General features: G+C 50.5%; 1 protein-coding gene across 5 annotated transcripts in view; it reads right to left on the bottom strand.

The window, feature by feature from the left end:
• Nucleotides 1–94: 94 nt before the first annotated feature.
• Nucleotides 95–13570, bottom strand: part of ADAM17 (ADAM metallopeptidase domain 17) — a 53755-nt gene continuing 40279 nt past the window's right edge. For 3 of the 5 annotated variants that reach the window (XM_045447777.1, XM_045447779.1, XM_045447780.1), the window contains 7 exons: nt 12392–12495; nt 7053–7187; nt 5333–5463; nt 4936–5014; nt 3932–4020; nt 2256–2306; nt 95–1818 (listed from right to left, as the gene is read on the bottom strand). In XM_045447777.1, coding sequence (XP_045303733.1) covers nt 1468–1818; nt 2256–2306; nt 3932–4020; nt 4936–5014; nt 5333–5463; nt 7053–7187; nt 12392–12495 — 940 coding nt within the window. In that variant the 3' untranslated portion in view covers nt 95–1467. Of the gene's footprint in view, nt 1819–2255; nt 2307–2397; nt 2517–3931; nt 4021–4409; nt 4448–4935; nt 5015–5332; nt 5464–7052; nt 7188–12391; nt 12496–13570 lie in introns of those variants that run through there. The other 2 variants (XR_006703868.1, XM_045447778.1) reach the window with 2 other exon arrangements.

Here is a 13570-nt window from a genome sequence, read left to right as displayed (position 1 = left end):
TACCTACGTGTGTTGTGTTCTGGTAACATCTGATGCAGGTGTCATCAGCGCCACAAGCTACAAAATTTGTAAGTAGAAACAAGGCGAAGACAAATTTGTTTAAAAAGTCCATTTTATAAAAAACGATTTTCTGACACTGAGCTGGGAACTGTTCACTCTCACACATACACCCACTCACCTAGCAGATTCCAAAAGTGTAATATATCACAAGTAGTTAGAAGACAGCAAACACCACAAGGTATGAGTTCAAGTATTAGTGTAACAGGCATCTGCATAATAAACGTCCTTAGAAGAAAAGATTTGATTTGTCACAGGTTTGGTTAATTGCCCTCAGTTTACAACTCGTCTCGGTCAGAATGTGTTGGCTGCTGAGCACATTTCAGCACTTCAAAGCTTTCTGCCCCCCTAACTGTAATTTTAAGGAGATCAGAATTCACTTTGACGATGTTTATCCTTCACAAAGTAAACGCAGACAGTCCCGAAGCACTGAAGCAGAAGTAATGCAGATGCCCCACCCGCAGGTCACTGCAGAGGGTTTTTAAGAATCAGCTGTGTAGGAAGAAAGCTCCAGGCCCGGAGGGGCAGCGTCCCCCACCTGCCCAGCACCTTGGCCTTTCAAGACCACCTGTTCTTTGGGGAGAACTCGCGCACGCGCCCGCTAATTTGCAAAGAGGCAGCGGTGCTCTCATTTGGAAGTAGTTTAGAATGGTGAGCATTTTCCCAGCGTGGCAACAGTATTAGACCTGCTTTGACGACAAAAACTGCCCCGCAAATTGGGGTCCTAAACAGTGGGCAGGAGTCTGTAAATTCAATTGGGCTACCATTTGTAAGCTAGACTGTTTTAATTCTAGAAAGTGCCAACCTCAGAATCTGAAGAAGCAATACCCCGAGTTTAGGAGTAACTGGGGTGACTCTCCCCGCTGCTACAAGCTCTGGATGCCTCTGAACAGAACCCACGTCCTGGAAACAACGGAGAACTCCGTTTTTACCTCCTTTGTCTTTACCTGAAGGCAAAAAATAAAATCTGTGTTCCAGTTGCCCTCAGAACTAAGGCCTGCTAAATGCCTCCCTGGAGTCAGCGGATCATTACAGTGTATATAAAAGCAACTGAGCGTGTCCTCAATCAGTGCTGTTATCAATAAAAAAGATAATTTACAAAAACGTAAATATTCATAACCTAATCCAGCTGTATTTTCTGCTTTTGCACCACAGGTTGAAGGATATTTTAAAAACCAAAAAAACTAAAACCTGAAAGCCTCAAAATAAGCTAGATTCACCTTCCCTCTTCCAAAGGACAAGGGCCTGAGCACACGAGCGTCATTTATTGCGTGTGAAGGAGCCCAAACACGTGACCAGCGTCTGCCGTGAAGTCACTCGGGTCTCCCAAATCTTCACAAAAAGAGGCAGTGACTTCAAGTCCCACGTGTGACGAGCCCGCACACCTGAGGCCCGGCCCGGGTCCCCGGCCTAGCACTCTGTCTCCTTGCTGCCCACGCGGTTCTGGCGCTGCAGCTTGAAGGACGAGGCCTTCTCGCTCCTCGTGACGGGCCGGCCCGTGAGGTCCTCGAACGACTTGGCGGCCGTGCTGCTGTTGGGGAAGGGGTCCTTCTCAAAGCCGTCCTCGTCCACGTGCGAGTCCGTGCTGGGGTCCTCCTGGATCGTGTCCATGCGCTGGTGGTCCAGCTTGGGAGCCGCAGGCACCGGCGGCGGCGCGGGGGCGGCCTGGAGGGGCTGCGGGCGGCCGGGGGTCTGGGGCGCGGGGAAGGGCTTGACGATGCGAACCGAGGCCGAGTCCATGCTGCTTAGCATTTCCACGTTCTGCAGAGACAGGGAGTCACAGGCGGCTCCGGGTCCCGGAGCTCCAACCTCCCCATCAGGCAGCTGTACCCTACAGGGACCGTGACCCCTCGCGCTAAGGGAAGCACGAGGTGAGGCTCCCTCACCTTCCGAAATCCTGACAACCTGCCCTCTGAGGACCCAAAAGAGAACTCACAAATAACCCTATCAAGCTAGGATCCCAAGACGGGAAGGTCACTGCCGAGGCGCTAAATCCGGGCCGGGAGCGGGGCAGAGCAGCCTCGGCTTTCCCTCCATCCACGCAACTAACCCAAGTCCCAGCCTCCCGCCTTCCCGCCACCAGGGCCCCGCACCGGCAGCGGCCGTGGGGCTGACGGCTCTCACTGGGGGGCTGACGGGAGGCCACAGCGGGGCCCAGGACGCACCCGAAGGCGACTTGCTTTCACGTGGGTACTTACGCTGGGGTGGAACAGAGACAGCGACTCGTACTGCTTATCCAGTTTCTTATCCTAGAAGGAAAACGAGCAGGAAGAGGTCACTCTTCGGAAAATTCAGTTACACGCTCTTTCCCTTCAGGCCCCTCCTAAGCGAAGAACTCACTCCGAATGTGAGTGTGGAAAGTGGCAGCAAGTCCAGCAGAGGAGAAGAACGTCTCAGATAAACTTTAGGAGTTCTGCCACCAGCCTGAAGTGTTTCTTTCCCTTGAGGCAGTCAGTGTTCTGGTGTTAACGAAGCGAACGGTCCAGGAATGTTTAAGTACGGTCTTTCTGAGCGATGTCCCCCAAAGCCATTCCCCACATGTTGAGGGGTCAGAGCCACGTCACCCCTGGGGACGCGAGGGCAGCCGTGGGGGTCAGAGGGCGCTGCACCAGCTCAGACGCCCCCGGCCGCCAAGGCCTGCGCACTCTCCTCAGCCTTGTCCACGGTGACCGTGGCCCAAATGCTGGGAGGGACTGGGCCTCGAGCCCCCACATCACACTCTCTGCAGAAGGCTGAACACGTGGTACTGTCCCTGCCCCCAGCCCCTGCCTGACATGAAACACGGTGACGGGCAAGACAGGAGGCCGAGCCCGACAATCTAGGCCTGGCTCCCGGTGCAGCTGTCGTCACGTGTTCCGTGGTCAGGAACCAGACACCGGCATCGTCCCGTCCGCGGCTCTGCTCCAAAACCAAGGGCCAGGCCTCTGTCACAGTGGGAGCTTGCGACGCAAACAGAGGAGGCTGGCCGTGAGCAAAAGCAACAGTAAGAGTGGCAGTCGCGGCCACCTGTCAAAGCTTCAGCCACGTCACCTTCACCACAGCTTTGCTTTAGCACAGCTGCTCCCTAGACCCTCGCCACACCCACCACGCTCACCGTCCCTGGGGACGAGCTGCTCAGCGAGAGCCCGGGCAAGACACGTAAGGAAGCAGAGGCAGCAGACTCATGAGACGTAGCTGTGCCGGAATTTTCCAGGTGCTCAAAGGAGGGGGCACTGCACAAGACTTATTCCAGAGCACGAGTCTGGAAGCCGGGGTTGGGTTTTCTCATCTCTACAGCAGACAAATTCTCACTTTCCCATAGAAGCAAGGTGGGTGATTTATTAAGAAAAAAATGTTAAAGCCCCCAAGTTTATAAATCACGTGGGGTTCATCAGAGAAAGCCCAATTCAACTCGTTAGCTGTTACTCACTTTGAACGAGAATAATGAGGATTGCTCCCTCTTACTAGATGGGAGGACTGAATACCCTATACGGTAAGGCCAGGGATCTATAGGGTAGAGGGAGCCGTCTTTGGAATGCTCTGGTCTAACAAAGCCAGAAACGCTCTTGTTTCAAAGCTTCAGTCAGAGGTCCTGCACAAATCCAGTTAAACAGTCCCCCCGGGCTCAGGAGTAGAACAGTCCTCAAATTACACGTGAGAACAAACATCCATACACAAAAAACATAATTCTTTTAAGAGACTATTAGCTTAAAAAAAAAGACATATTAGCTAAAATTTTCACAAAATAAACTTCCTAGGGAACAACAGCAAAAAATGTCATTGGAAACATCAGATCGAATCTTGCTAAGAACAATTTTACCTTTTCCAAAAGTTGTAAGTTTGGAATTGTGCAAAATCGTAGTAAGTGCTTCATTACCTAAAGTCGGTGACTTACCACACAATGGACAAGAATGCTGAAAGGGATCCAAAATATCAAGGAGAAAACCAGGACGGAACCCACGATGTTGTCCGCTAGAAACTTCCCTGTGAACAATTCGAAACCGTGAATATCCTGGTTAAGTACCTTAGACACTCAGAATTCAGCGCTTAGTATGCCACAGACTGTTCGTCAGGTGGTGCTGCTGAGAAGTGTCATTTCAGACACAGCCCCAACACGCTTATTGAGAAGAACAGATTACATCACACGATGCTCCACACAGTCCCTTGAGTGATGCTGAGGGACTAATCATACGGGAGACTACTACTCGTGCTGACGCGTAACAGGACAAAGTTGGTGCTTTCTGGGTTTTATTTTTGGGACGATGAATGATGAACCCTGCGGGACAGAATACACTGCTGCTTCTGCAACATCTGAGGCCCACTGTTAAAATAAACGATGCTTACATCAAACACGATTCAGATTGACAACCCACAGCACTGAACCATGCTTATGAGGTCACGTGTTCATTTTCTAGGAAAGAAGGAAACCAATATTTGACTTTCCCTGTCTGAAAATCTGCGTATCCACACTACACAGGGGGAGACCTGTGAGTCCATTTTATCTTAGCTGACAAATATGTTTCAAGACAAAAGCTGTGAGGGGCACCCGGGTGGCTCAGTTGGTTAAACTGATGTCGGCTCAGGCCATGATCTCATGGTTCGTGAGATGGACCCCCCCCCCCCCCCCACATGAGGCTCTGCGCTGACAGCAAGGAGTCAGTCTGCTTGGGATCCTTTCTCTCCCTTTCTCTCTCTGTCCCTCCCCCACTTGCACACACTCTCTCAAAATAAACATTTAAAATAATAATAGTAGTAATAATAAGACAAAAGCTATGAATATTTCCATCTTCTGTTGCCAGACAACAGCATATGAATCTGAAACCACACTTTTCTAATGTCATCATTAGAACTGAAAGCAGCTCAGCTCTACGCAAACAACCACCCAGGGAAATCACGTACCAAAAGTGTTGATGCTCAACTGGTCAATGAAGTCCCAGAATCGCTCGATGACGTCCTGGACTCGTTTCTCACATTTGCCCTAGGACCGGAAAACAGTCAATTTTACAATCAGTGGAGGAAAAAACCAAGTAATTAACACTCACCACCTAAAACCAACCAACTTTACCAAAAAGGCCGCCCCAGGTCCCACCCGGTCTCTGGACTCAGGGTTCTGGCTATGGAGAGAGTGCTCGGGTTTCCCGGGCTCGGCTGCCTCCTTCCACAGACAGACAGACGTGCGGGAGAACAAACAGCAGGCGCCAAAGGCACTCCTTCCGTTTGCAAAAGCAAATCTCTGCGATATAAAAACTGCCCACCTGACCGTTACAGAAAAAGCTGAACAGAAGGAAACACTTACATTCATGTCACAAAATCCCACCGTACAGGGCTTTCCTTTCCTCAAGAATAAGTTCTTTTGTTCGGCGTCCACATAGGGCACGCACCGGCCCGAGGGGTCCCGGCAGCACACCTTGCACGAGTTGTCAGTCTCTGAAACGGAACCGGGGACAGCGGGAGTCCGGTCAGGGACAGGGCGCTCCTCCCTTCCCTCCTCCCCGCCCCCGCCCCCACCCCCAAAGGGAAGCAACTCCACTCATTTTTCATTTCAACAGCAAACGATCCCTAGTTCAGCCCCAAAGAGTTAACTTCTGAGTTCACGCTCCGGGGTCCTCAGGCCACAAGGTAAAAACAATTCATTCACACCCAAGAGTTTCCTTTCTTTAAGGGATTAAAAGCCAACTTATTCTACTTCAGATCCTTCATGATGCTAAATGTTTCCCTTTATCCCAACGTTCTTATTACACTGCTTTCGATCCTTCCCTTCTCAGTTTGAAATACTCCTTGCACAGCCAAGGCTCCAGTGAGAAGCCAACACACTGTGACAGAAGGGGCCCACTGCAGATGTGAGTCACCCGCCGTGTGACCAGAGCACGGCTCGTGGGGTGATGGAAATAACGCCACCACATAAGCCACGTGGCACAGACACCAACAGCGGAGATGCCCAAAAAGTCACCTGGCGGTGTAACTCGGGACGGTACTTGACCCGGAGGCAGCCCATATTTACCCTTACTTGGAGAAATGGAAATCAACTAGAACACAGAACATGCCAAACCGCCTCAATGGGGAAAGAAAAACCTTCTCATCATTCCTTCACTTATCAAGCATCTCCTGGGCATTTACTACGTGTTCTTCCGGGGCATCCCAAGCCTTTGCCACGCACTCGATAAATTATTTGTTTGACATCTACTGTGTCAAATACCTTCCTTATTCACTTCTTATTCCACCTGGAGGAGGCCCTTACTCCACTGTATGGATGGTGAGTTCCCAACCTGGCGGTTTTGACTTCTGGGGGGTTCGGAAAGCAACAGAACTCTCTCAGGTGAGGCAGGGCGGGAAGGCTGGAGCCCAGTCAGTTCCCAAGGCCCCTTCTCAGACCCAGGAGTTCCAAAATAGAAGGTGGAAACCTGAGGACGAGTGTCTTGAGAGGCCAGCATGATGTCACCAGGCATCGCTAAGCAGGGCCCTTGCCCCAGACACCCGGCAGCGGGCCCAGCCCTGCTGACAACAACGAATACCCTGACAGGGTCAGGTCCTGGGATCGGCTCTCCCTGGTTGAAGCCTTGAAGGTATCGCAGTTCACTGCCTGTAAGATGCAGACAGCGCCAGCTGCGCTCGTGGGGCGTCTAACATGGTGCGTGCGTGTGGCGAGGACAGACCTCCGCCCGTCCACTCAACCGCAGCAAAACTCCCTCCTATCCCACCCCTCAGCCTACACCACCACGTGGTCTGAAAACATCGCGAGAAGGAAGGCCGACCAACAGCACGGTTTCATAGCCAAGGCAGAGGGGCGAGGACCTGAATCCAGAGAGCTCCGTCCCCCAGACCACCCTTGAGTTCTCCCCCCTTGAGTTTTGGGGGGGGGGGGGGGAACGCACCACCACCCTGGCCGGGGTTCTCACCGCTGCCCTGGCCAGAGCGAGTGGCTAATCCTGCTGGGCCCCCAAAGGGAGGGACAGGGCCCGGTGGACACAGGCCATCCTCCCTCCGGCGGCGAGGACGCAGCATGGAGATGCGCTCACCGTTACACGCACAGGACTCCAGCCGCTGCTCCCTCTCACAGAAGGGAACGCACTTCCCATCTTTACACTTGCCAAGATCCAAGCACACCGTGTCATCTGCGGCGTTTCCGGGAGGGGGGCACTCGCTGCTGTTACCTGGAAGCACACGACGAGCACACAGGTCACGGGGAGTCACGCGACCACCGGTCTTACGGGGCAGGCCCGGGATTCTCGCAGGTCAGCACCGCGCCTCACCAAGAGGAAAAAGCAACCCACGGGGCAGGACGCCGGCAGCCTGTATCCAACCGGCCGATAAATACCGGGTGCCTCGCTGGGTACCGAGCACCATGCGGTGCGAGTCTCCGTGCTCCCAAATGTCTGCACTCAGTCTCCCCGGCCTCCCCTCAGCCACTATTTTACATTTTGCTTTTACTTTTTCTTTTTCCGTGTTTGTTTCTTTTTGAGAGAGCGAGTGAGCAACAGCATGTGTGTGCACTTGTGCACGGAGAGGGGCAGAGAAAGAAGAAGACAGAGGATCTGAAGCAAGTTCCACACCGTCAGCACAGAGCCCGGTTTGAGGCTCGAACCCACAAACCATGCGACCGTGACCTGAGCCGGCCGGGCACTTCACGGACTGAGCCACCCAGGCAGCCCTGCTTCTACCTTTGTATCGTGAAACACAACTACGTATAAAAGAATATACACAGGGGCGCCCGGGGGGCTCAGTTGGTGAAGCGGCCAACTCTTGGTTTCAGCTCAGGTCACGATCCCGCAGTCTGTGCGATCGAGCCCCGCGTCGGGTTCCGTGCTGTCAGCGGAGCCTGCGTGGGATTCTCTCTGACCTCCCTGCTCACGCTCTCTCAGTCTCTCTCGAAATAGATAAATTATATATATACACATACATAACACCCACACGCTACTGAACAAACATTAGAGCCGTTTACTTGGACTGAAAAGCAAGCTGTGGGGAAGGCTCACAGAAGCGGCCGGCCAGGCCCCTCCAACCTCACCAGCGACAACTCCCGAGCCCTCACGCTCAGCCGCCTTCCATTTCTTCACTGCTCCAAGGTCTCTCACCGCAGAACCTTAACGAAGGCTGTCCCGTCCACCTGGAATGCCCCGAATGCCCTCGTTTCCATCTCGGAGGGAAAGGGCTGGTTCTTACTCCCCCTTTAGATCTGGCTCACAGGCGTCCCTCGGACCTCCCGGGGACCCTGCTTTCACCCCCACTGTGCTCCATTGCTACAGCTACAGCGACTTCTGTCCTTCAAGCACACGTGGTGCAATTTACATCTACTTGATGTGCTTTCTGTTCCCCTCATAGAATGGGAAGCTCCACGAGAGCGAAGATCAAACCTCTTAGTGAATCCGTTTATATCCAATCCCTATCACACCACGAGGACATCACAAATATCTCTTAAATGAATCAATGATTCTTAAGGACAAATAAAAGCCACCGAAGGATATTAAACTCCAGTGAGAGGATGGAATGAGTGACTCATTCTGGAAAGTGAGCAGCACGAGCACGGCACGGGAGAAACTGCTGCAGGAAAACAATGGGCGGGGACCAGAGCTGGAGGCCTGGCCTTCCCACCAAGTCAGCGCGGCAGTGACACCAAACGCAAAGGAACCTGCCCCGTTTCGTTAAGTGCCCGGGATACACCCCAGCCTAACTCGGGTGCGCCACACCTGCCTCTGGTCTCACGGAACCCTTCGTGGGCGCCGGGCATTCGGCGTCCACGGGGCAGGCACGTGACAGGCCTGCCGCTGCGGAGCGCAGGCTGCGAGGAAAGCGCAGCAAGCGGTGAAGGGGGACACTCTGCGCTGTCACCGTGTTTTCGGTCTACGACGCTGCCCTGAGCAGATACGTAAAAAATGCTTCGCGACTATCTGTCAAACGCCCGTTCTCAAGAGACTGGTATCAGAGTAGAGACACGGAGAAGATCCGTAAAGGCAGTGTCACCCGTCTCACTGGGCTGTCCGTTCGGGGTGCGTCAGAGCTAGCAGGCAGGGCGTGCGGGGGGAGGGGCCCGGGGAGGGGGCCGAGAACTTCCCGCCTAACGAGATGGCAGGTGATGCGACGCTGCTGGTCGGGGATGCTGACCTTGTAACGCACTCATGCTCCGCGAGTGCTGCTCCATAGAAAATACCAAGGAGACAAAAGGCTACTTGACGAGAATGAACCGAGTTTTCCAAACTGCTTTGCTTATGCTTATTGAAAACATTTTTCTGAATCTGCTTTATTATTATAATAAAGACAGAAACACTGAGCACAGCTAGAAAACGCTGATGTAAACTTGACTGAGACATTCTGGCTCCTGACGTGGCAGATGGTCGGCACGCTGACAGATCTCAGAATGCAAGAATCACGAGTCCCGTCCGATAAAATGCACATTTAAGAGTTCAAAGAAAAACGGAAATGAGACAAAACTTCACTAGAATGGTTATAATCAGAAAGACAACCCGCGTTGGTGAAGGTGTGGACGGACAGAAACCCTCAGGTGCCGCCTGGGGCAGCCGCCGTGGAAATCAACCCGGCAGCTCCTCAAACGATTCAACAGTGACCACGTGATTCGGTTCCACTCCTGGGCACACACAAAGGAAAGGAAAACATATGTCCACACAACACGTGCACACAGGTGTTCACGGCAGTATTCATGAGAGCCAGAGGGCGGAAAAGAATCCAAAAGTCCGTCAAGTGATGGCGGCCCATCCTAGGACATCGGGACGGGATGCAGAGCTGAGAATACACTAAGTACTGACACGGGCTACCTCATGGGCGGATCTCGAAAACGTGATTCTGAATGAAAGATGCAAGAGGCCACACACTGTAGGACCCCACTTACACGAAACATCCAGAACAGGCGAATACATAGAGACCAAAAGTAGATTACTGGTTGTCCGGGGCTTGGGAGGGATAAGGAGGCTCATTGACAGCTAGAGGAGACAGGTTTCCTTTCAAGGCGATGAAAATGTCCTAACACGGAGCGTGGTGGTGACTGCACAGATGCGAATACGTTAAAAAACACCGAACTGTACACTTTAAATGGGTGAACAGTATGGTATGTTCATTGTATCTTTTTTTTTAACGCAATTGTTTTTTTAATTTTTTTTTCATGTTTTATTTATTTTTAAGACAGAGAGAGACAGAGTGTGAGTGGGGATGGGGCAGAGACAGAGGGAGACACAGAATCCGAAGCAGGCTCCAGGCTCTGAGCTGTCAGCACAGAGCCCGACGTGGGGCTCGAACTCACGAACTGTGAGATCATGACCTGAGCCAAAGTTGGACACTTAATCGACTGAGCCACCCAGGCACCCCTCACTGTATCTCAATAAAGCTGTTATGAGAACCAAACCAACCACAGAAAGTTAAAAAAATAAAAAAGAATGGGATAGATACACCAGACAAATAGGAACAAAAAAATCTGGGGTAACTGAGTATCAAATAAAACATTAAGGTCAAAAAAGTCACAAGGGTCAAAAAGAAACATTATATACTGGGTAAAGGAAGAGCAGATCATGAAAATGTAGACAGTATGTCCAGTTACGTACCTAATAACATAGTTTTGAAAATTTTTAAGGAACTGATGGAACTGAGAAAATATGCATAGTTCATATAGATAGCTTACAGATTAGCTCCAGGTGTATTAAAGTCCTAAAGGTAAAAGGTAAAATAATGAACCTAATGAAACACTGTGGAAAATATCTTTGTAACTGTCCATAGTTCAATAAAATACACACCCCGTCACAACGGCAAGATCTAATTATTAAAATCAAAGTTGTGTTCCAAGAGGGGCACCTGGGTGGCTCAGTCCGCTAAACATCCAAACTTCAGCTGGGGTCATGGTCTCATGGTTCAAGAGTTCGAGCCCCGGGGCGCCTGGGTGGCGCAGTCGGTTAAGCATCCGACTTCAGCCAGGTCACGATCTCGCGGTCCGTGAGTTCGAGCCCCGCGTCGGGCTCTGGGCTGATGGCTCAGAGCCTGGAGCCTGTTTCCGATTCTGTGTCTCCCTCTCTCTCTGCCCCTCCCCCGTTCATGCTCTGTCTCTCTCTGTCCCAAAAAAAATAAACGTTGAAAAAAAAAAAAAATTTAAAAAAAAAAAGAGTTCGAGCCCCACATCAGGCTCTCCACTGTCAGTGTGGAGCCTGCTTCAGATCCTCTGTTCCCCTCTCTCTCTCTCTGCCCCTCCTCCACGCGCATACTCGCTCAAAAAAATACATAAAAAGTGTTCCAAGAAGGACAACAGATAGGAGGAAGGCATATGCAATGTTTAAACCGCTTGAATTATGCAAGAATTCCTTCAATCAACAATAGCAAAAAGACATAAAACCCAACTTTTAAAAATGGACTAAACAGGGGTGGGTGCCTGGCTGGCTTAGTCGGTAAAGCATGGGACTCTTGATCTCAGGATCGTGAGTTCAAGCCCCGGAGCCTACATTAAAAAAGAAAAAAAATTTGGACCAAGTATATGAACTGGCTATTCACAAAAGGAAAATTCTGAATGGCTAACAGATCTAAGAAAATGTTCAAGAAACATGCAAACAGGGATGAGAGATCACGTTACACTCATCAGACTGGCAAAACTTAAGACACCTGGACAATACTGAGGCAAGGACACTGGGATGCAGGACTCCGCACGCACTCCTGGCGGCACTGACACACCAGGACCGCCGTTCTAGACATCAATGTTCTGCCGCTTTCTGTAGCCGAGCAATTCCACTGCTGCCCATGTACCCAGGAAACTCTTACAACACCTGGAAGACATGTGTGACGATGTCTGCTGCAGTCCTATCTGCAGGATCCAGAGATGAAAGCGACCCAAGCCATCACTTAGTGAACAGCTGAGTACGCTAAATACATTAAATCATACACGTCAACTCAGCAGGTGCCACAACGATGAACTATGTATAAACACGGATACAGACATGTAGACAAAGACATACAGCATTACACAGATAATTAAAAACATGGCACTGAGTTTCCAAAAAGATCTAAAGTAGAATATCATTCTGGCATGTTAAAAACACCCATATACACAGAATAACACTACACGATCTTTCAAGGAAATACACACGGCCAGGCAAATATGAAACACATTAGGACACTGCCCGGGAGAAGGAAGGGGATGATGGGGATGAGGTGAATGACAGGGAAGTAACGAAAAAAAAAAAAAGAAAACAGAATGGGGCTGGCAAAGACCAGTGACAAGTGTATCTCAAACTAAGGAGTATGATTAAAACAAGCCTGCACATGAAGTTTATGAAGGGTTGTTTTCATCTAAATGAAATACAATGCGGTTTCAAACACACGCACATGCTCACTTGAGCACAGTATCCCGAGAAGCCCCGGGGGGACATACCTGTGCAGTAAGACACGCCTTTGCAAGTAGCATTAATAGCCTCCTGGCACTTCTTCTGGGCAGTCTCGAACTGACAGTTTTTACAGCAAGGACTGTTCCTATCACTGCAGAGGGAGAGCAGACGGGACAGTCCAAGTCAAACATCAGCCCCGCGGCACACACTACCGTCATGTCACAAGGTTCTGAAGATCGCAGGGAAGGCCTGTGGCTGGGTCACCCAGGCCTGCGTGCTGGGCCCCCCCAGGTGCTGATCCACCTGCATGCACTGTCGGCCCTTCCTACTATGGCATCAAGAAGCAGTGCAGACAGTAAGTACAGACAGGCCCAAGGTGACTCATCCTTAAGACACCTTGGTGTCCTTGGTTTTCATTAACTTAGTGTCGTAATTTCTTAAAAAAGGAAGACATGGGTCTGCAAGGCAACCGTGGTAAGGAAGCCAGGCAACCAGAGTCCTAGTTCCCATCAAAATTTACATCAAGGGCACCTGCATGGCTCATCTGGTTAAGCATCCGCCTTTGGTTCTGGTCATGACCTCACAGTTCGTGAGTTTAAGCCCCACATCGGGCTCACTGTGCTCTCATCACAGAGCCCCCTCTGAATCCTCTGTCCCCGCTCTCTCTGCCCCTCCACCACACATGCTCATTCTGTCTCAAAAACAAACACTTTTTAAAGATCTTTAAAAAAAAAAAAAAAAAAGATTTTACAACATCAATATGTTCATAGTCAAATCCGCTATTCACCCAGTTTTCCCCTTGTAGTGCTAAGCCAGGCACTGGTCATAAAAATGGAAACACAGGTACCTTCTAATTTGTAACCTGCCTCCTCCGTATTTAGCTTATGCCATTAAACAGTAATCTCAACATTATTTTAGTGGAGAGAAACACAAGAATTAATTTTGATCTCAGGAGGACTATCATTCTGTATCTAATATTTTATCACTATGAAAGAATGGAGCCATGAAATCACCTCTCTCGTACATCTGTTTCCTTAGAAAAGACTCTCTGAGCTCTGGGATGCGGAATCAAAGAGTACACAAGGTTACAGATTTTGTAACATAAAGTCAATCTGCTTTCCAGAAAGCATTTTTCTTGCTGTAAAGGACAAAAAGGACAAACACACGTGCAAGCACGCGCACACACCCTTTCACGATTCCAAAGCCCCTGCGTTTTCCAACTGCTC

The sequence above is a fragment of the Leopardus geoffroyi genome, chromosome A3, assembly GCF_018350155.1.
Source record: "Leopardus geoffroyi isolate Oge1 chromosome A3, O.geoffroyi_Oge1_pat1.0, whole genome shotgun sequence".
Classification (NCBI taxonomy): Eukaryota; Metazoa; Chordata; class Mammalia; order Carnivora; family Felidae; genus Leopardus; species Leopardus geoffroyi.
The sequence above is the reverse complement of the archived record's forward strand: the minus strand, read 5'-3'. Positions and strand labels throughout refer to the sequence as shown.